A 26,522-nucleotide genomic window follows, 5' to 3' on the forward strand; every position below is an offset into this window, starting at 1 on the left:
CCTGCGGCCTCACACAGGCGGAGCAGGCGCTCTTCCGTGGAGCCCCGTCGCCTGGCCCCGCTTGGCTTCGCACGGTTCATTCTCTGGGCCCCTGGGAGAAAGGCACTGACGAGCCGGAGGCACGGAGAAGGCCGCCCCTCGCGCAGACAGGGAGTTGGAGACAGAGCCGGGGCTCAAACCCAGGCTTCCCAGGCGGCTGTCCACCCGCTCCTGCGTTGCGTCGTGGGGTGCTGGGGTGAGAGGCAGGGTGTCAGCTGGCCCGGCTTGGAGCCCTCTCTCTCTCTCCTCTCTCTCTCTCTCTGTCTCTCTCCGTCTCTGTCTCTGTGCTGGTGTGAGCCTCTCTCTCTCTCTCCTCTCTCTCTCTCTCTGTCTCTCTCCGTCTCTCTGTCTCTGTGCTGGTGTGAGCCTCTCTCTCTCTCTCTCTGTCTCTCTCTTTCTCTGTCTCTGTCTCTGTCTCTGTCTCTCTCTCTCTCTCTCTGTCCCTCTCCGTCTCTCTGTCTCTGCGCTGGTGTGAGAGGCAGGATGTCAGCTGGTCCGGCTTAGAGCCCTCTCTCTCTTTCTGTCTCTCTGTCTCCTTCTCTCTCTGTGTCTCTGTCTCTGCGCTGGTGTGAGAGGCAGGATGTCAGCTGCTCCGGCTTGGAGCCCTCTCTCTCTCTGTCTCTCTGTCTCCTTCTCTCTCTGTGTCTCTGTCTCTCTCCTCTCTGTGTCTCTGCACTGGTGTGAGAGGCAGAGTGTCAGCTGTCCGGCTTGGAACCCTCTCTCTCTCTGTCTCTCTGTCTCTCTCTCTGTCTCTCTCTCCTCTCTCTCTCTCTCCTCTCTCTCTCTCTCTCTTTCTCTCTCCTCTCTCTCTCCTCTCCCCCCCCCCCGTCTATCTGTCTCCTTCTCTCTCTGTCTCTGTCTCTCTCCCTCTCTCTGTCTCTGTGCTGGTGTGAGCCTCTCCCTCTCTCCACTCTCTCTCTCTCTGTGTCTCTGTCTCTCTCAGTCTCTGTCTCTGTTTCTCTTTGTCTCTCTGCCTCTCTCTTTTGTCCCCAGTATCCCCTGCTGAGGGTGGCCTGGGGGTGGTGGGTATACAAGGAGGAATGACTGGAGGAGGGGACAGAGCCTGGGCCTCTCCCGCACATGAGCCGAGGGACATGCTGACTGCCCAGGCCCTGAGCTGGCCGCCGCTGTCTTGTCCTTCATGAGCCCCAGGCTGCAGCCTGCTCTCAGTTCGGGCGTGCCCACCCGGGTGGCCGACTCGGTCTGTGTCCTCGGAAGACGCTGGTGTTGGGCCTGGGTCTGGCGCTGACTTTCCCCCGGGGGAATGTGGGGGGGTCACCTCCTTCCTGCAGGGTGGGTCACCGTCCTCTGATCAGAAAAGCAGTTTCGGGCCGGAGCGATAGCACAGCGGGTAGGGCATTTGCCTTGCATGCGGCCGACCCGGGTTCGATCCCCGGCATCCCATATGGTCCCCCAAGCACTGCCAGGAGTAATTCCTGAGTGCAAAGCCAGGAGTAACCCCTGAGCATTGCTGGGTGTGACCCAAAAAGCAAAAAAAAAAAAAAAAAAAAAAATCAGAAAAGCAGTTTTGTGACTGTGGTCGCGGGAAGGCGCCATGAGGTGGGGTTGAAAGGGCCCAGACTAAGATTTTCTTTTCCTGTTGGTCCTTGGGTGACCCCCTTCTCCTTCTTATACTATCAGTTTTCTGTGCTAAGCGTGGTTTCAGGGAGGCCAGGGGCGTGGCTCAGCAGTAGGGCACTTGCCTCGCACGTAATGGCTCCTTGCCCAGCTTTGCAAAATAAAGTGGTTTACGGGGCCCGGAAGAGGGCCCAATGGCTTCATGTATGGGTGCGGCAAGCTCAAGGTCATGAGTTCAAAGCCTGTGACCACCATGTGTGCCAAGGGGATCGGGACACTCCTGCTGCTGGTGGTCCCTCGTGAGAAGGGCCTGGAAAATGGCTCAGTGCCTTTAAGCCCTTGCCTGGCAAATTCAAGCCTGCAAGTTCAGATCCTGGTGCCACCCACACGCCAAGGCCATCCTGATTGCTTTATACTGTGGGGTCCTTGGTGAAGGGTGGAGGAGATGGTGCAGAATCAGGGGACAGAGGTTAGCTCTTGGGGGCCACGAAGGTGAGACCCTCTGTCTCGAAGGCTTCCTGGTCTGGTGGGTCAGGGGCTGGGCCTGTGCTGTGGAGCACTGAGAAGAGAAGCTTGGAGGCTGGGGTGTTGGGGGCGATGGCGTGGGCAGGAGCAGTTCCATGCTGTTCTGACCCTTTTGTTTATTATTATTAATTAAAAAAAAAGTTTGGTCCATATCCTGCTGTGCTCAGGGTTTACTCGTCTGCACAGCTCTGCACTCAGCAGTCGCTCCTGGCAGGTTTCGGGGGACCATTCGCTCAGTGAGACCCGGGTGGGCCGCGTGCAGGGTAAACGTCGTACCCGCTGTGCTCTCATGTCACTCCGGCCCCCTCCTCCGGGCCCTGCCCCCTCCCCACATCTCTTGGTCCTCCATGCCAAGCACAGGTCTCATTCTGCCTCTTCACAGCGAGGCCCAAGACCCAGGTCTTGGTTCTATTCAGAGACTGAGGGATTCAACCTCGGGGGCCGGGGAGGGGGCTCGGCAGTTCAGCTCATTTCCTGCAAGAGAAGGATGTGGGTTTGATCCCCTGCAAAAATGATAATAATCATTCAATACAGGGAGAGGGTTCTTTTCTCTAGAGCAGAGGTCCCCAGATTTATCTGACAAACACTCCTGCTTCTCAGAAAAAAAAAAAATCACTTAGTCCCCCTCAGTTGCCCCCGGGACAACTCCCACCCCTGGGTGGTCCGGTGTCCCCGCACAGGGCAGTATTGCCCCTTTGCAAGTGCTGCTTTATGCTGTCTGCTACCAGGAGGGAGGTGGGGGAGGGCCACCCATAGGAGAGCGAGGACGGAGTCAGAGGGAGGGGGAGACCCAGCCGGTGAGCCAGAGCCCACCCCAGGACACCTCCTCCAGTGTGGGGCCAGTGTCCACTCGGACATTTGTGTTAGAACTTGGGGCTGACAAGATAGTACAGCGAGTAGGGTGTTTTTGCCTTGCATATGGCTGACCTGAGTTCAACATCCAGCACCCCACATGGTTCCCCAAGCCTGCCAGGAGTGGTTCCTGAGAACAGAGCCAGGAGTAAGCCCAGAGTACCGCTGGGTATGGCTCTAAAACCCAACCAACATACACAAAGAATCTTATAATGGTTTCTGTCACAGTCTCCTGGGTCCTGATGGAGGTGGTTTCTTAAACAAGGTGGCATTTGAGGCACGTGTAGGAGTTCTTAGGATAGTGGCCAGGTTATGCATGGGGAGGAACTTGGCGGGGGATCGTACTTATGACCTCGGGGTTGGGGAGGATGTCTGGGTACTTTCTGAAGGACCTTATAAGCCATGGAGCAGACCTCAGACACACTGATTTATCCATCCGTCCATCCATCCATCGATTTATCCATCCGTCCATCCATCCATCCATCCATCCATCCATCCATCCATCCATCCATCCATCCATCCACCCACCCATCCAACCAGTCTAGCACTCGCTGTGAACCAGGCATTATTGCAGACATTTTACAAAGACAACCCTCTTCCCTCCACCCTGCCTCCCCATCAGCAATCCAAAGAGATCGGTACTATTATTTCATTACTTCATTGGTGATGAACAGGAGACTGGAAGGTTCCTCACTTATTCGAGAGTGTAGCACTTGAAATAACAGGATTGGAAGCCCAGTAGTCAGGCTGGGAATCTATTTCCTAACCACGGTGTTGTGAGTGCCCACCCCCTAACTCCTGCCCACAGTATAGTTCTTTCCAGGCGCTCCGTGGGGAGGGCCCTGGGGCATGTCCCCAGAACCTTGGCACCCCCAGTCTGGCCCAGGAGTTGGGTGAGGCAAGAGAGAAGGCCCTGTAGGTTCTCTCAAAGGAAGTGGGGAGCTTTCCAGCGCAGGCGAGCAAGGAAGGGACTGGGGCCAGGCTCCTGCCAGGCGCCCTGCAGTGGCTCTCCTCCAGCTGTGATAATCTCCAGAAACCCCAGAATGGACAGGCTCAGCCCTCGGCAGGAGGTCAGGAGCTTTAAGAAGCTCTGGCTCGTAGCTGAGGGACTGGGGAGTTCTTCAGCGCCCTGTGGGCAGGCGAGGAGGGAAGGGAGCTGTCAGCGCAGCCTCCTGCCAGGGAGCTGAAGCACTCACCCTTCCCTAAGAGGCTTCTGGAACACAGCCCAGGGCTCCCTCAGGCCTCCTGGTCCTCCCCTCCGCCCCCGGTTCCAGAGAAGGGATTGTGCCCCAATAAGTGGGTACACTCCCGTTTGTGGAGAAAATCTTGGCAGCCCCTGGGAGCCTGGGCTTCCGGCCATCACCACCCGCTGATCTGGACCCTGCAGGATGCAGCGTGGAGGCCCTGCTGGCCGCGAGAACCTCGATGGGTGTTTTCACCTTTTATTAGGGGTTTCGGGCCATACCCAGTGGTGCTGGGGTTGGGAGTTCTCCGATCCCTGTGCGCAGGGATCGTCCCTGGCAGTGCTCGGGGGGCCAGGGGCCAGGAGTGAGACCTGGGTCTCTTGCACACACACAGCAGATGCTCCAGCCTGCGTTCTCCTCCGCCCTTGGCGCTTTCGGCCAGAGCTCCGAGGCCCAAGCCCCTTCCTGTGGGGGCAGGGGGATAAGAAACGCAGCTTAGGCTGGTCACTTCTGAGGCAGCCGGGCGGGAGGCCCTGGGTGAGGACGCCTCCTGAGTCCAGGGAGACCTGAGGCAGAGAACTAGGGACGCTGTCTCGGAGTAGGCTGGACAGGTGCCACCAGGCGGCCTGGCATATCCAGAGAGGATGTGGCTGTCGGGGGACTAAAGGATTAGTGAGCCCGGCTCCCTCTGTCCTGCCCAGATCATCACCCTTGAAGAGGCTGCTCAGGGCGAGCTCGCATCCCCCCACCCCCCTCCCGCGCGGTGCCTCCCCTGTACCTGGCTGTGGCCAGTTCCACAGGGGCTTCTCTGTCCCGTCCCCTCTCCTGCCCTGTCCAGCACTCGTGGGCAGCATTTCCCTTCAGGCACAGAGGGTGCACCCAGCGGAGCCGGTCTCGGTGGGCAAGCCGGGGCTTTCACTCCCAGCCCAGGGCTATTTTCTCCGCAGGTACAAAGCACCCAAATCCTTCACTCTAGAATTAAGCCCCAGTCTGGAGAAGACAGAGGAGTAGGACAGCCACTGTGTGCCAGCCAAGCCAGGTCTCCTGGGGGACCTTGTACTGCCGCCGGCTTTCTCACATCAGTGACCGTTGGGAGGGTTTTGTTTGTTTCTTAGGCCACACCTGGCAGTGTTGGGGCGGCGGGGGGGGGGGGGCACTCCCATACTCCCAGCTTGGTGCTCAGGGGTGGCTCCCAGCTGTGCTTGCTCAGAGGCCCCGTGGGGATCAAGTCCTGGCCTCCTGCATGCCACCTCTCCCTGCAGCCCCGGAGTGGCCTTCTCGTGACAGCCACCTCATTATTCTGGTTTTGGGCGCCATGTGCTGGCCCTCTCCACCACACCCTGCCGTCTTCAGACTTGAAATTGCTCTCAGCAGTCAGGCGGGCAGTGGACCGCTCCAGGCTCAGAGTCAAATGATCAGGGTCCAGATCCCACAGGCTACCCCTTGGGGACAGATGGTTTTGGCCATAACCTTTTCGGGCCTCAAGTTCCTCACCTTTAAATGCGGCTCGGGCACCAGGAGATGGCTCACCAGGGCTGGGGCATGTGCTCGGCATTCAGGAGGCCTGGGTTTGAGGCTTGGTTCCTGACCATCAATCACCAGGAATAATGACCCAACCCCACTCCCCCCTACCCTCAACACCCTGCCAGATGTGGAGTTGGGGGTAGCCTCCCATGAACCACAAGATGTCATCCCCCCACAAATTTTTTTTTTAATAAAGAGTAAAGATGAATGAAAGGAAAAAGAGAACAGATCAGTGGCTCGTGGCTAGACTGTGTGTAAGGCCCTGGGTTTGACTCCAACCAACACACAAATTAAACAAAGGAAAATCAAGTGGCTTCTACTACTATAGTACATCCTGTTGAAAGGATTAAATGAGAAAGCATTTCAAAGTACTTATGACTTTCTTTTTTTCCTTTTTTTTGGTTCACACCCAGCAATGCTCAGGAATTACTACTGGCAGTGCTCAGGGGATCATATGGGATGCTGGAATTTGAACCCGGGTTGGCCCCGTGCAAGGCAAACGCTGTGCTATAGCTCCCGTCCCATTTCAGAGCACTTAAATGTAGTGCTTGGCACTCAACTAAAGCGCTCAGTGAATGTTAGATGCTATTGTTCATTCTTAGCAACTTTGCTGACTTCCTCTCTTCTACCCAAATTCACTTGGAGAGCAAGGATTTTTGTCTCATTTATTTATTTGTTTGTTTGTTTATTTATTTATTTTGGGGTCACACCTGGCAATGCACAGGGGTTACTCCTGGTTCTGCACTTAGCAATTACTCCTGGCGGTGCTCAGGGGACCGTATGGGATGCTGGGAATTGAACCCGGGTTGGCCTCCTGCAAGGCAAACACCCTACCCGCTGTGCTATCGCTCCAGCCCCTTTTGTCTCATTTAGTACCATCCACCGCCCATTTCCTGGCACCCACAGAAGGTGCCTGACTGCCACTGTACAAAGAAGTGAAGGGATGAGGCTCTATCTGGCTGGGTCTGAAGGGGGATGGATGTTGGGAGGGTGAATCTGGACCAGGCTCTGTGGGGGTTGCCGGTAGCCCTCTGATCCCAGTAGCCCGTGTCCAGGCCCTGGATGGCTGAGGGCTCACTCTGGGATTGATGTGGCTCCCAGCCCAGCCATCCCGACCACAGCAGTGTCTGTCATTTCCTGGCTTAAATTCCAGCGGCCAGACATGGGGACGAGCGGGTCTCCAGTGTTTAACAGCTGTCCCTCCAGAATCTGCAGCATCAGGCCGCCAGCTTGATTTCTGCCACCTAGGCCCTCGTTTTCCAAGATGGCTCTGGGACAGAAATGCCCCCGTGTAGGCTGGAGTGGTAGCACCACAGGTAGGATGTTTGCCTTGCACGCGGCAGACCCGGGTTCAATTCCCAACATCCCATATGGTCCCCTGAGCATCGCCAGGAGTAATTCCTGAGTGTAGAGCCAGGAGTAACCCCTGTGCATTGCTGGGTGCATTGCCTTTTGACCCAGAAGGCAAAAGAAAAAGAAAAGAAAAAGCCCCCACGTGCCCTCCCACAGCTCCCACACCACCCCCTACGCCTTTTCGGGGCCCCTAGTCCTGCGAGAACGAAGGACGTGGTTTCTGACCCTCACCCTGAGAAGGAAGGAGCAATTACCATGCCGGCATCTGTCAAGATAACGCCAAGAGGGACTCCGAGAGGAGATGTGCTGAAAGGCCAGACTCAGGATCCAAACCAAGGCTTCCCTTCTGCTGCTTCTGTCTCCCCCTGCCCGTCCAGCTCCGCCAGACAGAGCCTGGGCCTGGGGCGCCTCGCCCCGTTTTGGACTGGGTGCATTCCAGGGCCACTGGCAGAATGTTTGGTGTCTGTGGAAATATTCTGTCCAGGGTGTCGGGTCTCGTGTATTGTCCAGCTTGGGAAATGTGACCAGGACAATGAAGGAACTGTTTCTTCATTTGCTGATTTCGGGGGTTTGTGTTTTGAGCTGCACCTGACTGTGTTCAAGGATCACTGTGGTGGGGTTTTGGGGGGCCACATGTGTGGGCCAACTCTCAGGGCCTCAGACGGTGGCTCTCTAACTCCAGTGTAGACTGGGAAACTGGCTTCTTCTCAGCCTTCAATCCCAGCAGCCAGACTTCCCCAGCCCCCACCCCAAAGGATTCTGCTACTGTTCTCTTTGAAATGTGAGACCCTTCTCAGCCCCTCCATAAGGGGTCTTGAACCGGTCAGGAAAAATCTTAAGAATTTGTTTTAGGAGCTGGAGAGACAGTACAGCTGGTAGGGGGGTTGCTTTGCATGTGATTTACCTGGGTTCCATTCTCCCTTCCCTCCCCCAACCCTTCACTACCAGATATGTTCCCTGGCATCACCAGGAGTCCAAGAGTGATCCCTGAGCACAGAACCAGGAGTAAGCCCCAAAAACCACAGTTCTGTTTTAAGACAGTCCTATATATGACTTATTAAAGTTTGTTCTACATGCTTGGTTTATATACCAAGATACCCAGGATTGCATGAAAACTCCCATGAAAAAGGATTGTCAGTGGGAAGGTCTAAGAAATTCTGCCTGAACCATCTCTCAGTGTTTTCACTTTTTTTTTTTTTTTTAAAAAAGTGCAATTTAGGGGCTGGAGCAGTAGCACAGCAGGTGGGGCGTTTGCCTTGCACGCGGCCAACCCGGGTTCAATTCCCAGCTTCCCATATGGTCCCCTGAGCACCGCCAGGAGAAAATCCTGAGCGCAGAACCAGGAGCAACCCCTGTGCATCGCTGGGTGTGACCCAAAAAGCAAAAAAAAAAAAAAAAAAATGCAATTGAAGAACAATTTTAGGGTGCAGAGGGCACAGCAGGCTACACACATGCTTTGCACGAAGAGGCCCAGGTTCGATCCCACCTGAGCGCAGCCCAGAGCTAACACAGCTGGGAGCAGCCCCCCAGCACTGCCGGAGGGGCCCCCTCCCCTGCAGAGGGTCAGGCCAAAAATAGTCTGTTGAGCTTTGACGAACACAGACTCCTGTGTCACCCGAGTGGAATCGTGTCCTAGGCATTTCCAGGACGTGGCTGTCCCCCCTGAAAGTTCCCCGGTGACCCCCTGGGGTAGATCCCATCTTCAAAGGCAGCAGCCCCTGAGGCGGGGCCCCATGGATTACATTTTCTGTTTCCAGACCGCCCATAAATAATTTCTCCAATTTTGATGGAGACAAGGAGACGAGAAATAATTTCTTTTTTCTTTTTCTTTATACAAAATACCGTCCTCAAGTACTTGTGAGGGGCAGGGTGGAGGGACAGTGGTGCCCGGGGGACACCTGGTCTGTCCAGGGATAGCCACACCTCAGCTCCAGCCGACTGTTAACTCATGACTGGTGGGTCCAGCATTACCAATGTTTGTTTGATTTGTTTTTGGAGTTTGGGGCCACACCCAGAGGTAGTTGGGGACTACTCCTGCCCATGCTTGGGGGACTGTGACACGCTTCAAACCCGGGCCTCCACCAAGCAAAGCCTGCATTCAGCTGGTTCAACTCTGTCTCCAGCCCCGGCATCTTTCATTTCATTTTTTTTTATTACTTTTTATTTTGGAACTGGAGCGATAGCACAGCGGGTAGTGCGTTTGCCTTGCACATGGCCCACCTGGGTTCAATTCCTCCGTCCCTCTCGGAGAGCCCGGCAAGCTACGGACAGTATCCTACCCGCACGGCAGAGCCTGGCACGCTCCCTGTGGCATATTGGATATGCCAAAAACAGTAACAACAAGTCTCACAACGGAGACGTTACTGGTGCCCGCTCGAGCAAATCGATGAGCAACGGGATGACAGGGCTACAGTGCTACTTTTTATTTTGGGGGTTCTGGGCCACACCTGACAATGCTCCGGGATTACTCCTGGCAGGTTCAGGGACTGTGTGGAGTGCTGCGGATTGGTCACGTGCAGGGAAAATGCCCCACCTGCTATGCTGTCACTCTGCACCCACGTCTTTAATCTTAAAGGGAAGCTGAAAGTGCTGATCTTCATGTAAAATCTTCACTTGACAAGTTGCTGTTTTGAAACCTTTTCTGTCGCATCAGGCCCCCTTGATGCACACCTGTGGGCCAGAGCTGACCTTTGGTTTGTGGGTTCTGCCTTGGGCTGATTCAGGCGGTAATCACCATAATAGCTGATGTTTTTGGAGTGGTTCCTTTGTTTCAGGCCCTTTCCTAGCTGCTGGGTGTTATTAAATCATCTAATCCTAACTGTTTGTTAATAAATCCATTTCACAGATGAGTAAGCCGAGCCCCAGAGAGAGATTAAGTGACTTGCCTGAGGTTCCAGAAGGGAGTGCTTGGCTGGGATTTGAACTCTGAGTGGTTCCTCCTCACCCTTCCCAGTACATGCCCTGGGCCTGGGGCTGAGGGGTGCGGTTGCCACGGATGGTATTACCCCTCGGGTTGCTTTGCTAGGCCACTGAGAGAGGGCTGCCCCCTCTGACCCAGCCACGAGAGAGCCTCTCGGCCCCGTCGGCTGGCCCCTGCCCAGGACGGGTAGTTTTCCCTTGGCCGTCTGCTGGCGGAGGCTGGGCCCTGGGAGCTGTTGGGAGGGCAGCCAGTGACGGGGACACAGTGGAAGAAGGGAGTCCCGGGTGCCGCCTGGGGTGTTAGGGAGCAGGGCGCTGAAGCAGCAGGAAGCTGGCGGGGGGCGGGGGGGGGGAGCCTGCACCCAGGGAGAGGAGGGACGGTGCCAGCAGCAGAGGAGGCCCAGGGCCAGGCCAGGCTGCCGGGGAAGCTGGGCCTGCTCGCCCCTGTCACTGCCCAGACGGGCCTCCCGGGCCTGTTGGAAGGAGAGGGTGAGGTCGCACTTCTACCACCTGCTTCCCCCTTAGAAGGGCAGGGAGAGGAAACTGAGGCCCGAGGGCGCAGCCACGACCCAGACCAGGCCGGGCCGCCCTCCGTGGCCTTTCAGTCCCATCCGGCTGTGCTCTGCAGGACCCGGAGTTCCTGGGAAAGAGTCCGTGGACGCGGCAGAGCAGGGAGAGGCCGATGCTGCCTTCTCTGATCCCTGTCGCCGCACAGCTGGTGCTAAACAAGCACGGGCCCTAATGACTGTTTTTCCCTCCCCCTGATGTGATCTTCACACCCACCATTGAGATACGTTGTCATTTGACCAACAAGAAGGCCAAGGAGGCTCAGAGAGGGAGCCTCGGCCAGCCGGAAAGTGGTGTGCCGGGTGGAATGAGTGAGGCGCGGAGAGAGCTTGGCCCGAACGTCGTTCTGTGTGCAGAGCCAGGGTGTGGGTGCGGGCCAGAGGGCGAGGAGATGGCTGCCTGGAGTGGGGCTGGACGTGGCCCTGAGCCTGCTGAAGGCTGCTCTTTGCCCTGGGGTTGGGGTTGTTTTCCTTACGCCAGTTGGGTCTCCTCACGCTGAGGAGTCATGTGACCCTTCAGGACCTTCACACGCCTTCCAGCAGCTCCCACACTAGACCTTTCAGAGGCCAGGCTGCAGATCCTGTGGAGCAGAGAGGGGCATCTTGGCCTGCTTGGCTCAAAGCACATGGCACAGGCTTTGCCCCCCCCCATTTGATCCCCAGCACTGCATGGTCCCATGACGTCACAGGGAGGCACCCCTGAGCACATACTGGAAGTTGCTCTTGAGAACTGCTGGGTGTGGGCCCCAAAACAAACAAACAAAAACTGCTTCCAAAGCCCATGCTTCTCCATACATGTACTAATAGTTGGCATGGACCTAATTAATGCCCACAGCCCTGAGAAGGCAGCTCTTCTGTCCACTTTACAGATGGGGACACTGAGGCTCAAGTGTGGAAGGGGCCAAAAGTTAGAATCCGAGAACAGACTTCTCAAGTCCACATCCGTAGCCACCCAGCCTGATCTGTCCACCTTCTCTTTGTGCCCTGGAAGGAGGGTTCCACCTGCTGGAGCCCAGGTTGAGGCAGTTTGGGAGCTGAGGCCAGAATGCAGACCTCCTGGCCCCCAGCCCCAGCCCTCTTTGCCTCCTGCTGTTTGGATGCCCGCTGGGCTGGAGGGGGGTTGATGAGCAGACTTCTGTGCAGCCTGGTTCTGCGGCTCACAGACTGTGTGACCTGGGAGAAGTGGATGGACCGTCGAGACCTGGAAAAAAGACAACAGGGCCGGGTGGTGTGGCTCAGAGAGCTGGAGCACATGCTTGGCATGTGGGTGCCCCAGGCCCACTCCCCTCTACCACATGGTTCCCTGATCACCTCCGAGTATGGTCCCCAGACAAAACAGAAACATGAGAAGAAGGAAGGATAACAGCTCCCCTGCCGAAGGGCTCTCGGGAACCTTAAATAGCCTCGTGCACGTGGGTGATGTGGGCAGGCGACTTGGCACAGCTACGAGGGCCCCGGCTACGCTCAGCTCGTGAGTGAAGGAGTCCCCGGAGCTCCCTGCCTCACCTGCTTCTTCGTCCCTCTTCCCAGCCCTTCTCCCCCTCCCGTGGAACACAAATACTAATTACAGCCATTTCCACGAGCTGCTTCCTGGTTGGGCCTAATTACGGGGTAGCACAATCATCACCATTATAAATATCACTAAGTGAGGCAGATTAACTTTGTCTTAGGTTTTATGTGATTAGAACAGCAAATTACCCGGGCACACGTGGGACCTTGGCAGCCTGGTGGTTGTCCCGTCCCATACAGCTGAGGGCCGCTGCGGGTTCCTGATCAGGCCTGAACTTGGTGCTCAGAGATGCCAGTGCGGACAACTCAGCCCCTTTAAGCTGGTGAGACCGGGGACGGTAAGGATGGAGCTTGCGTGGACGGGTCTCGGATCTCAATTTTTCCTAATAGCAAAACTATGAGCTTTGTGTGGGCGGGGGCACACAGACCCGCCTTCCAGTCCCAGCTTTTCTTTCGTTTGGGGGCCTCAGCTGGCAGTGCTCAGGGCTTCCTCCCGGCTCTGCGCTCAGAAATCCCTCCTGGTGGTGCACTGGGGGACCACAGGGGATGCCGGGGATTGAACCCAGGTTGGCCGCACGCAAGGTAAAGGCTCTTTCCCGCTGTACTGTCTCTCACTGCCCCGCTCCCAGCCTTACTGCCGAGCAGATGTCCGACTTTGGGAACGCTACTGTCCCACAGATGTTTTACACTGTGCTAAGGGGAAGAGTCGAGGAAATCCATATGTGCCAAGATGTGCCCAGCGCCTGGCATGGCATAGGGCCTCCTGGGCCCTTCCCTCCCCGTCTCCATCACCCTCGGTACGGCAGAAAGAGCCGCGGCCCTTTCCACTCGCACATGTTCCCACTGCTATTTCTCTGCAGGGTGCTGGGCTGAGCATGTGGGCCTCCCTTTGTTTAACACGTCCAGAGTTCCGAGGGAGCGGGAGCCCTGGCCATCTCCCCCCGATGAGAAAACTACAGCATGAAACGCCTTTGTTGAGGCCACCTTGTGGCATTTGGCGGCCGCCCATTGTTGGCCTAGGCCCCTTGGAGGCTATGCAAGGGGTCTGCGGTGCAGCATGGGGCAAGGGCCCATGAATCCAGAAAGGCTGCCTGGGGGTGAGGGGCTAGCCAGGGGAGAGGGGGGAGAAAAGCCTCAGAGTCCTGGAAGCAGGAAGCACGGTGTATTTAGGGGCATTGTGGTTACGTGTTCGCCCGTGGCTTGCGTGTGAGGGAGGTGTGGTGAGAAACGAGATGGGAGAGGGTCCAGGACGCCCATCCCAGGGCGAGTGGAAGCCAGGCCAAGGCTCACGCCTTCCTGTGCCAATCAGAGAGTGTGCGAGGAGCGTGACGGGATCCTCTTGGGGAGGTGAGAAGCGTTTGCTGGGAGCCGGCCGGGACGAGAGAGGGGGAGAGCTGCGGCTGGTGGTCGGGAGACTGGGAGGGGGGGGTCAGCCAGGGCCAGCATCTGGGGGCCGCCTCGGGTGACAGACGGTGGCTGCCAGGTGGGCGAGGCGCTGAAGGGCGTGGCCAGCACTGGGTCTGCGGTGAGTCAGGGCGTGGGGGAGGGGTGCGCCAGGTGTGGGGCTCCATGTGGGCGCTCAGACAGGGGGTTGGCAGGGCTAGGTAAGGCGGGCACAGCCTCCCCGGGCCCCGAGGCTGGGTGAGTCAGTACCCGGCCAAGGGAGTGTTTTTCAGCTCCCTGGCGTGTGTGGGCGCATCTCCCGCGGCCAGTGCACTGGGGGATCCGGCCTGGCACTCTGGTCCCGAGCTGGTTGGTTGGGTCCTGGGCTGGTGGGGCTGCAGCCCCAACCTCCCACATGCACCCTGCACCTCTGACCTCCCAGGCTCTCCCCCAGACTCCCTCGGGGGCCCCCCTGCACTCCTGCCTCCCGCCCCGTTCTGCCATTCTGCTATGGGCCGCCAGCTCCATCTGAGCCCCGGGGAGAACAGAGTGAGGTTTCTCACCCCTACCCCGAGTTACTAACCCCCCCCAGCCCCCCATACACATCATTTATACCTCTCAAGTGAGGCAGCCAGAAAGCTCCAAAAGAAGTATTAGGGGGGTTGACAAGGAAAGAAGTCGGAGCTTTGTGAAGTCACGAGTATCTGGGCTTGAGCCCCCCTTCCCCCACTGACTAGCCTTGTTCCTCTGGCCTCCATCTCTCCATCTGTAAAATGGGGGGTTCCCAGGGCTTCTTCCATAGGGTTTTCATGAGACCCAGATAACATCAGGGTGACAAAGAACCTCGAGAACCAATAGTGCTAGGCTGAGTCAGGGTCAGTGACTTCTCTGGAAGGCGGTCATCTTTTTCATTTTAAAAGAAAGTATCTTATTTTAGAACAGTTTTGGATTTGTAGAATTCCCAAGAAGATAGCACACAGTTCCTTATTATAGCTCACACCAGTTCCCTCTATTATCAGCACAGGTTTGTTTCCGCCCCACCCCCCCCCTTTGGTCTTCAGGCCATAGCCAGTGGTGCTCAGGGGCTACTCCTGGCTTGTGGCTTAGGGGTTACACCCCGTAGTGCCCTGGGGACCATTTGCAGGCATTGAACCCAGCCTCCCACATGCAAAGACTGCACTCAGCCTATTGAACTATCTCTCAGACCCTTGTAGTAAATTTAAAGAGAAATGACTCACATGGGAATTTCTCATGTGCAGGGCATTGAGCAATATAAGGGGTGATGTAACCAGAGTGACAGAGGTCACGGGCATCATCTTGAAGTGGAATGACCCTGCTTTTACTATCTTGCCCATAACTGGCTTCATAAACTTCCTATATTTGTGATCAGGCAGCCACAGTTTTTATTTTACTGTGGGAGAGGGGGGTTGGTGCTTGTTTTTTTTGGTTTGGGGGCCACATCCAGCATTGCTCAGAGTCTACGTCTGGCTCGGTGCGCCAGTGACCGTGTAGAGCTAGGGATCCAATCCAGGCCTCCTGCATGCCAGGCAGGCGCCCGGTGCTCTGAGCATCCCTCGGGCTCCTTCATATTTTATAAGTAATAGTGATGATGCAAATTGTAACAGCGAACACTTAAATGACACTTGTCATGTGCCCAGCTGTGTTGTAAGCACTTTATTACTCATTTAGGTAACACAGTTATGCTATGAGGAAAGTACTATTGTCATCATCCCCGTTTTATTGATGAAACAGCTGAGGTCCTGAGGGGCTGAGTCACGGGCCCGAGGTCACATAGTTGGAAAAGCGTGGAGATCTGACCTGAGGTTTGGCTCCAGAGCACGCTACACGCCCTGAGTGCCGTGTCTGTTAGAACCAGCATTTGGCATGACGTCTGTGAGAGCCGTTATTAGATGACAGGGGAAGAAGTCACGGGTCCCAGCTACTTCCTGGCCTCGGAGGGAGGAGCTGAAGGGGGCCTCTCTGAGCCGCAAGGGGCTTCCCCCCTGAGGAGCGGAGACTTGGACAGAGCCCTGACACCAGCTCCGAGGCAGCGGCCCAGGGCTCCCAGGGCCCCGAGTGTCTCCCCCAGCCTGCCTGTTCCTGCTTCTGACGTGCTCCCGGTTCTGGGCAGAGCCTGGGCCTGTGTGCGGACCCACTGGGAATGCCGTCACGTGACTAGCACAGTCAGGGTGGACGGGACCCTGCCGGTGCTGTGCTGGCGTCACCTGCAACACATCCACGCTGGCCCTAGCTCCCCGCTCACCCTTAGCCCGGGGTGGACTTGCCAGGGCTGGGCAGCAGGGGTGGCTCCCGCCCCGCCCTCCTCTTGACTGCAGGCTCACATGTGCCAGTCAAGGCAGGGACTCCCACAAAGCAGCGGCTGTTCTTCCCCTTTCCCTGGCGCTCTCCACGCAGGGTGTGGCACCCACAACCACAAATGAGGCAATTAGGGAGCCTAAGTGCTCACCGCCCTGTCAGCTCGGGTTCCCTGGATGGACTGATGGACGGTGCGGTCCCCCCTGGAGAGCAGCTTGTCCTGCCACGCCTGCAGGCCGGGTGGGCGTGGCTTCTCTGGAGGTGTGGGGGGGTGCGGTGTTGTCCTGCCTCCTCGTTGGTCCCCCAGTCTCCTTGGCAGGGATGCTCAGCCAAGTGCCTGTTAGTAGCTGTTTGGCCTGGATGGGCCGGGGCGATGCCTCAAAGGTGCCCCCTGTGGGAGGCTGGCATGTCATCCTTGGCACCACATGGTCCCCTGAGCACCGTCAGGAGCGACTCCCAAGCACAGAGCTGGGAGTAGCCCCCCTCGGACTGCTGGGAGTGACTCCAGAACGTGAACTAGAAGTGAGACCTGCGGAGGGGGTCCGGCTAAGTGAGGGGAAGGTCCTGCTCGCCCGGGTGGCCGGCGCAGAGATTAGGCTGCCAGAGGCCTCAGTGGAGGGCTGAGCCCAGCTGGCCGAGCCCGGCCCTCGGATGGGGTAGGCTCAGCGTCACTCCCGGGCCGGAAAATAATCTGCTTTCTTCTCTGCAGCTCTTTGCTGGGACAGTCTGTGAGGGTCTGACTTGGTGGGCCGGGGCAGGCCAGGGTGGGCTGGGGTAGGTCGGGGTAGGCTGGGGTATTCCCGAGTAGGCTGGGGTAGGCTGGCCTTGGCTCCTAAGGGGGCTTCCACCCTCCTCTTCCTCTCACCTTCACGCTTGATTTGGAAACACCACACCCCGCAGCCCTCAGGGTTTCCCGTCCGGGGACTCAAGTGGGGGTGGGGGGGACACAGATCTACCTGGTGCCTGGGGAGGGTGTGAGGCAGACTTCCCAGAAGAGGGGGGGCAACGCCTGAAATGAGACAGAAGGGAGGCAAGCCGTGGCTCTGTGGCCCCCGGCCTCCAGACTTCCCCACGCCTGTTTCTGGCTCTGTCAGAGGGGCCAGGCGCGGGGCTGTGGAGGGCGGGAGAGGCGGCAGGCAAGGCTGGGTGGGAGAGGACGCAGGGCAGCTGCCTCCCGCCTCCCCGTGTGCCAGGCCCGGAGACGTCTGGGGAGTGAAACTTGGGTTTCAGATGTCCTCCTCTGGGGACACCCCTTCTTCCTTACTGTAAGCAAGTGGCCCTACTGGTTTCAGAAAAGGCGCAGCAGGAGGTGATGTGTCTGGGGCTCGGTCTGGCTCAGTGGCCGTGAGACTAAGCATCCCAGAACTCACCTTCTCCCCTACCTCAGGGCCCTTGCACCTCATATGTGCCCCCTTTGCTCCTCGGGTGGTGAAATGCTCTGCTTAGAGGACCGGGCGATGGCCCAGGGTCACTGTTGCTGCCCTCCGCTATGCCACCAGGCCATGGGGGGCCTGGGGACGGACACCTGCAGGATGGGGCAGGCATCGGGTTCTTTGTCCCAGACAGGGGCCCAACCCTGATAACAGATTGTCATTCTGGGGAGGGGACAGGCCTAAAATGGAAATCAGCACAAATCACCAACTCAGTAAAAACTGTATGGGGGGAAAACTGCTATACTAGAAGATTTGGGGGGTCACCACCGAAGGCAGTCAGGACATTTAAGGTGACGATTACGCCGAGATCTTGAACCATGAGGAAAGAATGTTCCAGATACAGGGAACAACGGCTACCGAGGTCTTGGGAATGAGAGAACTTGGTAGGTCAGGGGGAATGTGGCTCAGTGGTGGAGCACCTGCCTTGCGGGTCTTAGGCCCTGAGTTCAATCCCCTACGTGGGACAGAGAAAGACACAGAAAGGGGAAACTTGGCAGGCCCGAGGAGTGAGGGGCAGAGATAAGGGGGCCTGAGTGAAAGAGGAGGAGCAACAAAAGATGAGGCTGGGGCGGCTGGGGGCTGGCAAAGGGATGGTCCCTTCACGGGTCTTGCGCCTGCAGTGTCTCATCACGATTGCTTCAGACGGGCTCTGGAGGGCTGGCGAGGGCAGGGCTGCGAGGTTGGAACCATCAGGAGCACTGGCCGTGGCTGTGACGGGGCACTCACCCCAGGAGGCCTGTCCCTGCACGTAAATGTGGCTGTGGGCGCCTGGAGAATGAGCAGAAGCACACTTTGGTTCAGCTCATAGAGTGTGTGTATGTGTGTGTGGGGGGGTGCGTACCCCCCAGCAGTGCTCAGGGCTTACTCCTGGCTCTGTGCTCAGAGTCAGCCGCATGGAGAGCAGGTGCCTTACCGGCTGCAGGACTGCCCTTGGCAACGATGAACAAATGCATACACACAGGGCGTTTCTGGGCTCACTAGAAGTGGAGGGTCCTGTGAGAAAACCCCACTGAGGGTTGGGGTCCTGGGTGGAAGACTCCTTCCAGGGACCAGGGCATCGTACAGCCAGTGGGGCACGTGCCTTGCACACTGCCAACCTGGGCTGTACCCCCGGCATCCCATACGGTGGCCTGGACCCTACCAGGAGTAACCCCTGAGCATCTCTCCTAGGGCCCGAAACCGCCCCTGCCCCCTAGAGAAGAAGCACCCCTGTAGCTGAGAGCTCCCACCCTCCCTCGCCCCAGCGCCAGGGGGCTGGGTAGGGAATGGGTGCTTGAGGGGCTGGGAGGGCAGGAGGCTTCAGGTTTGGTTAGCCCCAAGCTTCTGCTGTTGCCTTTGAGCGTGGAGATACCCTGGATCCCCTGACACCCAACTGCTACCCACCGCGTTTTTCATTCTAGGTGAGGAGGTGCTCAGGAATTTCCTGAAACTCATTTATGAACTTTGGTTAATGCCCTTGGGCCCCAGGGAGATGAGCAGGGAGACACCCCCCTCCCCCACCAACACACACACACCTCCAAGCATCTCAGGGCCAACTAAGGGCACCTTAATACAACGAGCCTCTTGGTATCTGCCTCCGGGGACCCCCTCCCTGGAGGGGACTTGAGTTCTTAGGCTGGGTGGCCGCATCCTGGGCCCTTCCGGCCTTCTTGGGGTTGGCTTTGAGGAGCAGGGGGTGAGGTGGGGCTTACCAGTGATGTGGGAACGGGAGGGGTGCTCTGGGTTCCTGGGACCCCTAGGGTCGCCCCTTGGGGCGCAGGAGCCTCGGCTCCGGCCCCGCCTGCGCCCCCCATCTCCCGCCCCCGAGCCCGGCGGGGCCCCGCGTCTCACTTGGCGGCGGCGGCAGCGGCGGGGACCCTGACGTCGCGGGGCGCAGCGCGCGGAGCGGAGCGGTGGACCCCCCGCACCCCTGGGCCGCCCGGCGGGGGGCGCGGGGGGCGGGGGATGCGGCGCGGCGTTGCATAAGCGCCGAGGGGGCGGGGAGGGGGCCGGAGGGGGGCGGGAGCCCGTCCCCGCCGCTCGGCGGGCGCGTGGGCCAGTCTCCGTGTCCCGGCCGGCGGGGCGGGGCGCGGTGGCGGCGGCGCCGGGGCCGCTTCCCCATTCTCCCCGTCCGGGCGTCGGAGACATGGAGGCGCTCAGGGAGTCCGTGCTGCACTTGGCTCTGCAGATGTCGACCTACAAGCGCGCCACGCTGGACGAGGAGGACCTGGTGGACTCGCTCTCCGAGGGGGACGGCTACCCGAACGGCCTGCAGGTAAAGCGCCCGGCCCCCGGGGGGCGCGCCCCCGGCCCGCCCGGGAGGGGCCCGGCCCGCCGAGCATGCGCGCCGGCGCGCCGCCCCCTCCCCCGCACCCCCGGCCCGCCCACCCCCGCGGGAGGGAGAGGGCGGGGGTGGGGTGGGGGGGGGAGGGCGTCCCGCCCCTGCCGGGGCTCGGGGCAGCCTGGGCGCGCCGAGCTCCCCCCAGTGGCCTCCCCTAACCCGCTCGGCCCATCCCCGAAGCCTTCCGACCACCTGTTGATGGGGCCGCGGCCCAGGGCACACGTGCGCTGAATCGGAGGCCGCGAGTCCCGCGTCTCACAGCGCTTTACCCGCCCAGCCTGAAAGCAGCCTCTTTTTTTCCCCTGGGGAAGATCCTGTGTGCCCGACATCCCCACCTACCCCCCACGCAGCCCCTCCCGAGCAGACCTAGTGGGCTGGTCACCCTATCTGGTAGGCGGCACCTCGCTCTTCCTCTTTCTCCCATACCTGAATTTCCTGGGGCCATCGCCTGCTCGAAGCCCATCCTCCACCTCTCTTTCCTTGCCCCCTTGCAGCGCTCCCCACCCCGCAGCCCTGCCACGGTGCCCAGCGCCCCCTCGCCTGTCTTGAAGCAGAAGTGGGCGCCTCCCTGCTCCTGTGCTTCTGGCCTTAGCTATAGCCCTGGTTAGGTTTGCCCCCCCAACCCCCACCACCCCCTCCAGGTAGGCAGGCAGAAGCAAACTGGAAATGTGAGGGACCCGTGAGTGTGGCTGTGGTCTGGGCACCTCCATCCAGAAGGACTTCAGTTAGGTTGACCGAGAGAGGCATTGGGGAGAGTCCTGGGACCGCCCAGTGCATTGAGTCCAAACCCCATCTAACACCAAAGGCAAACCCGGGCACCAGGCCCAGCCCACCCGAGGCGCCCTCTTCAAGATGGACTCATTGCACTCAGAAAGGGAGGCAGCCTTGATGAGGTCCCCCCAAGACCGAGCTCGTGATTCCTAATGTTCTGCCCCATGGGTTTGACTTCGTTACTCATATCAGCCCGACCAATGTTCAGGCTCATAAACTGATCATAAACATACAGTGCCTGCTTACATATGAGGAAACTGAGGCTCCGAAAGGGAAACCATTGGCCTTAGGTCACAGGGGAGTGCTGGGAGTAAGAAGCCCACTCTGTTCTGTCCAGGGCCATTTTCCTGCCTGCAGACCCTTCTTAAAATGCTAAATCCAGCAGGAAATTAGATTCCTGCGGCAGGCACTCCCCTCCCCTCCCTTTACAAACCAAAACAATCTAATCAGCAATCTTTTTCAGTCTCATCTTTCACGGGAGGTTCTAAATATATCAGCACAAAAGCATTTCAGAATTTACAACAAAATAATATGCTGGGTGGTGGTTTTTGTCACCGCAGCAGCCTGTTCCTGCACCCTGGGGGTGTGAGCCCTCCTCGTCCCCCCCCAGACCCCGGCTGCCTATGAAACTGGGGTTTTGGCTTGAGTTAGACTTCACTCATGCCCCTTTGGGTGGGCTGCTTCATCTCTTTATTTTTATGATTTAATTTTGGGGTTGTTTTATGAGCCATCCCCGGTGTTGCTCAGGGATTACTCCTGGCTCTGCACTCAGGAATCATTCCTGGTGGTGGCTGGTGGGGGATCAGATGGGATATCCTGCTGGGGATCAGGCCCGGGTCAGCTGTGTGCAAAGCAAGTGCCCTACCCACCGTACCATCAATTGGGCCCGCATGCTCCCTCTCTTTAAACCACACTCTCGGCTCAGCAAAACGGGGATGAGAGAAAGTGAATGTGCCGCCCGACGTGGGGCCCCGGCAGGCCTGTTGTTTTCATAACCTATGAGGTAAGGGCCCCCATGGCCGTGTTCCGGATGATGCAGTGGTGAGAGACATTCCTGTGGTCACCTCTCCCGTGGGTTGGGGCGAGAGGCCTGCACCCCTGTGCCAAACCGTCCAACTGGATCTGTGGCCCACTTTTTCATGCAGGATTAAAAGCTAGAGGTTGCCCTCAGGATGTGGGCATTCTGTGAGTATCCACACTGGCTTGCCTCGAACACGCATAACTTCCTGCACAGAAAGCTGACTTTGCCAGTGCTTGTTCTTTTTTTTTTTTTCCTACATAAAATTATGGAGACCAAATGGAAAACCAGGAGACAGATATTTTCATGTTTTTTATTGAGTCACCATAAAATACAGTTGCAAAGCTTTCATGTCTAAGTTTCAGTCATAGAATGATCAAACACCCATTCCTCCACCAGTATATACATTTTCCGTCACCAATATCCCCAGTGCTTGTTCTTGTAAGAGTCAAGAACCCATTACACACCCCATGGGCTATGGAGTAGAATTTTCTACTTATGTTTTTAATCACTGAGGCTTTTTTTTTTTCAATATAAGACTTGACTTTTTTGTTGTCATTAAAAAAATCAAGGGATCCCAGAGAGATAATACAAAGGTGAAGGCACTTACCTGATACGTGGCATGACTGTCACTTGGGTTTAAATTTGGTCACCACGTATGGGCCCCCACAACACTGCCAGGTGTGGCTGCAGAGCACAGAGACAGATATGATCCTGAGTACTACTGGGTATGCCCCACTCCCCCCAAATCAAGCTTAATGAAAATAGAGGCCAGGGAAATGCCTCCAGAGACTGGAGCATGTACTATGCCTGTGGAAGCCTGGAATCAATCCTCTAAATGATCCTCTAAACGGTGCCCCCAAACGCAGTGCCACTGAGAATAGCATCTCAGTGCTATTTTTTTATTTTTTTGAGGGCAAGTGCATCCTGGCAGGCTTGGAACCACATGGGATGCCAAGAATCGAACCTGGCTCAGCTGCAATACAGGGTAGTCACCCTCCCTGCTGTACTATCTCATCAGCCCCTGAACGATTGCAAGTGACCCTAAAGAGTGTCCGGGGGTGGGGGAGAGCAGATGTAACCACTTGGTAATTTTTCACATTTGTTTGTGTACGTTTTTGAGCACAGTTGAACTGGCTGTAAGTACACCATGTTGAATCCTATTTTAAGTAGTTAATGTAGTTTTCATTTAATGGTACTACATAAGCATTGCCTATCTTGTCAGGAACTTCCCAAACATGCCACCAATTAAAAATTGCAACTTATGGTCCCAGAACATAAAAATGTTTTCCCAGGGGAGCTGAGCAGTAGTACAGCAGGTACCGAGTTTGCCTTGTATGTAGCCCACCCAGGTTTAATCCCCAGTGTCCCAAATGGTCCCCCAAGGCACCACCGGGAGTGATCCTGAGCGCAGTGCCAGGAATAGCCCCGGGCTACTGGGTTATGTGTACTTCCCATCCCCCCAAAAAAGTTTACCCAGTCTACTATAGTCATACCACAGGCCTTGTAGCTTGCGCACAACTTGGGAAGAAATTAGAAAGCCACTACTAAGAATGAACAGTGTCAGCTTTCCTTTTTCTTTAACATTGATTTTTAGAAGCACCTGAATGAATTTCAAAAGTTTTGGTTAAGAGGGCCGGAATAATAGTACAGTGGATAGGGCGTTTTCCTTGCACGAGGCTGACCCGGGTTCAGTTCCTGGCATCCACCAGGAATAATTCCTGAGTGCAGAGCTAGGAGTAACCCTTGAGCATCGTTGTGTGGGACCCAAAAAGGAAAAAAAATGTGTTGGTTAATAAGGGTAGCCATCTGCACCCCAGTTTAGGCTGGAGGTGTGACTTTGCTATTTCCACCTACCCCATCTAAAATCAAGCTCATTATTTTGTGGGGCTGGCATGAACACAGGTCAGGCAGCTTGTCTGAGCCGAGCAGAGGTTTGTAAAAGCAATGCCACTATATTCAAGGGCCATCTCTGCGCCATCTCTGGGTCATCTCACCTGGGGAGTTCCCATAAAAATTTCCATGACAACCCAAGTCACTTTCCCTGCACTCTGGAAACCCCTTATTTGTTTCACTTAAATCTTCACAATAGCTCCCACATGTGCATTAATTAACAGGAACCCCAATTTTCAAAGAAAGAACGATGCTGGGTCAAAGAGAGGGTTCAGCAGAAAGAGCACTTGCCTTGCACAAGACCAACCTGGGTTCAGTTCCTTGCACTACATATGGTCCCTCAAGCATTGCCTGGATACGTGACTGCAGAGCCAGGAGTTAAGCTCTGAGCCCCACCGGGTCTGGTCACAAAACAAACAAAACAGAGCACCCGAGGCCCAGAGGCTGACTGGCAGACTGAGAGCCCCACGGGTCTCAGTGAAAACTGAATCTTTCCACTGCCCAGGTCGGCCCCTTTTTTCCTATGCCTTCAGGTGCTGGGTGTTCCTTCCGGAAGCAGAGAGATCTGGAAAGTGCTTGTTCTAAATACTTGCCTTTGATTTCTGTTGAGATCCGTGGATTGGAGAGATTGCTCAAGGGCGTTGCATTTGGGATCCTTGGGTTTGGTCCCTGGCACCTCAAGGTTCCCTCCCACCCCAGCACTGCCAGGTATGATGTCCTCCCTCAAAAAGAAAAACCAAAAAACAACAACTAAAAAATCGGAGGCATCCCTTCTCCCGCACAAGCATTGCTTCTTCCTGTTCCATGCACACACTCTCACACTGGTATGGCTTTAAGTCATTGTGCGTGTGTGTGTGTGTGTGTGTGTGTGTGTGTGTGCGCGTGTGTGTGCGCGCGCGTGTGTGTTGGAGCCATGCGTGGTTCTGGTCCCAGTGACTGCCACCAGAAGTCTGTCATGGAAACTTGACGGGCGGGCAGAGACCTCCTTAACTTCACGGCCTCACGGCGGGCGCTGGGGGACACGCCGAGCTGAGCTGTCATGGTCCGTCTACTCTGAAAACTGGTCACCGTGCCCACCCGCACGGGGTGGCCGGTCCTCGGGCTGCAGGGGGTGGGCTCCCTGCCGAAGCTCGGCCAGCCCGGCTCCTTTCTTGCCGCCCCTCACTGCACAGATGGTGGAGGACATGGTAGTGCCTCAGGAAAAGCTTCTGCCCTGCCTGCTTCCTCTAAAGATCCCCCGCCCCACCCCCCTTCTGCAGCTGGCTTTTCTCCTGGGCCCCGGGCGCTGTGTGCTCCCCTGCAAAACTCGTTCCTGTTCTGGTCGGTGAGCTCAGCACTCACTTCTGTAACCGAATATTTATCCCTCGTCCGGGCTTTGTTCCCTCTGCTGTGGGAACCCTGGGAACCTCTGGGCCGGCTGCTCCCTGGGACTCTTCCCTCCCTCCTTCTGCGCCTCCAGCTCTCACTCTCTCTCTCCTGTCCCGCCGACTTTCCGGGACATCCTTTTCTTGCCTCTCATCCTCTCGCCGCCTCGCCCAGGATGACGCGCCTTCCCAGGGGTCAGGTGTTGACCGTGGCAGCTCCCTGCCGACTCCTAAGATGTCAGTGCTCTCAGTGGCAGCGGATGCTTCCGGTTACCTCTCCCGAGAGGGACTGGGCGGCCCCGCCGCTGACCATCCCGCCCTCCGAGTCCCTGCAGCCCGGTCTCTCGTGACCAGCATGCGCTCGTTCCCACTAGAAACGGGAGAAGCCCTGTCCTCCCCCTCCTCCCCCTCGCCATGAGCCTCGGAAGGAGACCGGGCGGGACAAGGGGCTCAGAGAGGAGAAGGGACTCAAAGCCCTAACCCAGATCCGGGCACCAGGACTAGACAGTCCCCGCCAGGGCCTCCGAGGTGACGGACGTCTCCTGCTCCGGGAGGGATTCCTCGGGACCCCGTCTGTCCTCTGGGACCAGGCTTGTCCGGAAGCCAAGAGACCCCCAGCCAGGCAGTGCCCGTCGGGAGCAGAACATGACAAAGGTTACAAAACCAATTTTCCAGTTTTGTTTGCTGCTTCTGCCTTGACCTCTGACTTCTGACTTAGTCCTGACCTAATGCTAATGTCCTCTGGCAGCGAGCGGGCTCTGTTCGCCCGGTGTCAGGGGTGCTCCCGTAGCTTTCTGCTCTAAGGCCAGCGTGGCCTCCGAGGGCTGCAGCCACGGGTCCTGCAGAGAAAGGTTTCCTCCCTGTTCTCGCCTCTCTCTGCCCTGCCACCCTCCCTCTGCCTCTCCTGGAGCCAGTACTGGCACCCCGTCTTCAGGACAGGGTGGCCATAGAATAGCCCCGGTTAGCAGCGGCACAGAAGCTACAGGATACCAGCCCCACGTGGCAAGTTTGCGAGCCTTGGCTGCCGTCTTTACTCCTTTTCCTTCCCTCCCTGTTTCTTTCATCATCTCCCTTTTCTTCCCTCTTCCCCCAAATCACTATACTCCTCGGTTTCCTGAGTCGGCACCGGGCGGACCGGTGCCCAGGCCCCCCACCTCCATTAGAGCTGAGCTGTAATAATGCGGGCGCTGAGAGGCCCAGAGCAGGAGGCAGGGGCAGAGGAGCAGGAGGCTGAGTGTACACCAGTGACCCTGCGCAGGCAGCACTGGGCCCTCAGGGCCCAGTGACGGGCAGATAGACAGACCTGCCACGGGAAGGGGCACCCTGAGACCTTCCAGGGCTGTGCTCATGCCAGCATTGTGCCCGACGGCCTTCATGCCAGCCCCCCCTGCCCTGATGTCAGTCAGGACAGCAGCTGGTCAGGCTCTTTCTCTCAGGTTGGGGGGCTGAGGGGTGGAGCTACCCAAGCGGTGGGAAAGGGGAGAGGGAGCCAGTGTGGTCTTACTTTTGTGATGCCAGGGCTCAGACCCTGGGCCTCAGAGAGGCGAGCGCACGCTCCTCTCCTGAGCCGTATCCCTGGTCCTGGTTTCTCCAATCTCTGCTGATTTTTGGTTTTTGATTTGGGGTCACACCCGAGGGTGCGCAGGGCTTACTCCTGGCTCTGTGCTCAGGGGACATTCCTGGTGGGCTCAGGGGGACTATATAGTAGCACTGGAGCACTGTCGTCTCATTGCTCATTGCTTGGCTCAAGAGGGCACCAGTAACGTCTCCACTGTGAGACTTGTTGTTATTGTTTTTTGGCATATCGAATATGCCACGGGCGGGATACTCTTGGTAGCTTGCCGGGCTTTCTGAGAGGGACAGAGGAATCGAACCCGGGTCAGCCACGTGCAAGGCAAACGCCCTACCTGCTGTGCTAGAGTGCCAGAAATTGAGCCTGGGCCAGCCGTAACTAGGCAAGGGCTGTACTGCTTCT

The 26,522-nt window shown here is 57.4% G+C and overlaps 1 protein-coding gene across 2 annotated transcripts in view; it reads left to right on the forward strand.

Moving 5' to 3' along the window:
- The window catches only part of ECE1 (endothelin converting enzyme 1), a 111,327-nt gene that overhangs the window by 38,105 nt on the left and 46,700 nt on the right, over positions 1-26,522 (forward strand). Inside the window, exon 2 of one of the 2 annotated variants that reach the window (XM_055138482.1) lies at positions 19,349-19,435. In XM_055138482.1, the coding sequence (XP_054994457.1) occupies positions 19,349-19,435 (87 nt within the window). Of the gene's footprint in view, positions 1-19,306; positions 19,436-26,522 lie in introns of those variants that run through there. The other variant, XM_055138481.1, reaches the window with a different exon arrangement.

Source organism: Sorex araneus, chromosome 5, assembly GCF_027595985.1.
Source record: "Sorex araneus isolate mSorAra2 chromosome 5, mSorAra2.pri, whole genome shotgun sequence".
NCBI classification, from domain to species: Eukaryota; Metazoa; Chordata; class Mammalia; order Eulipotyphla; family Soricidae; genus Sorex; species Sorex araneus.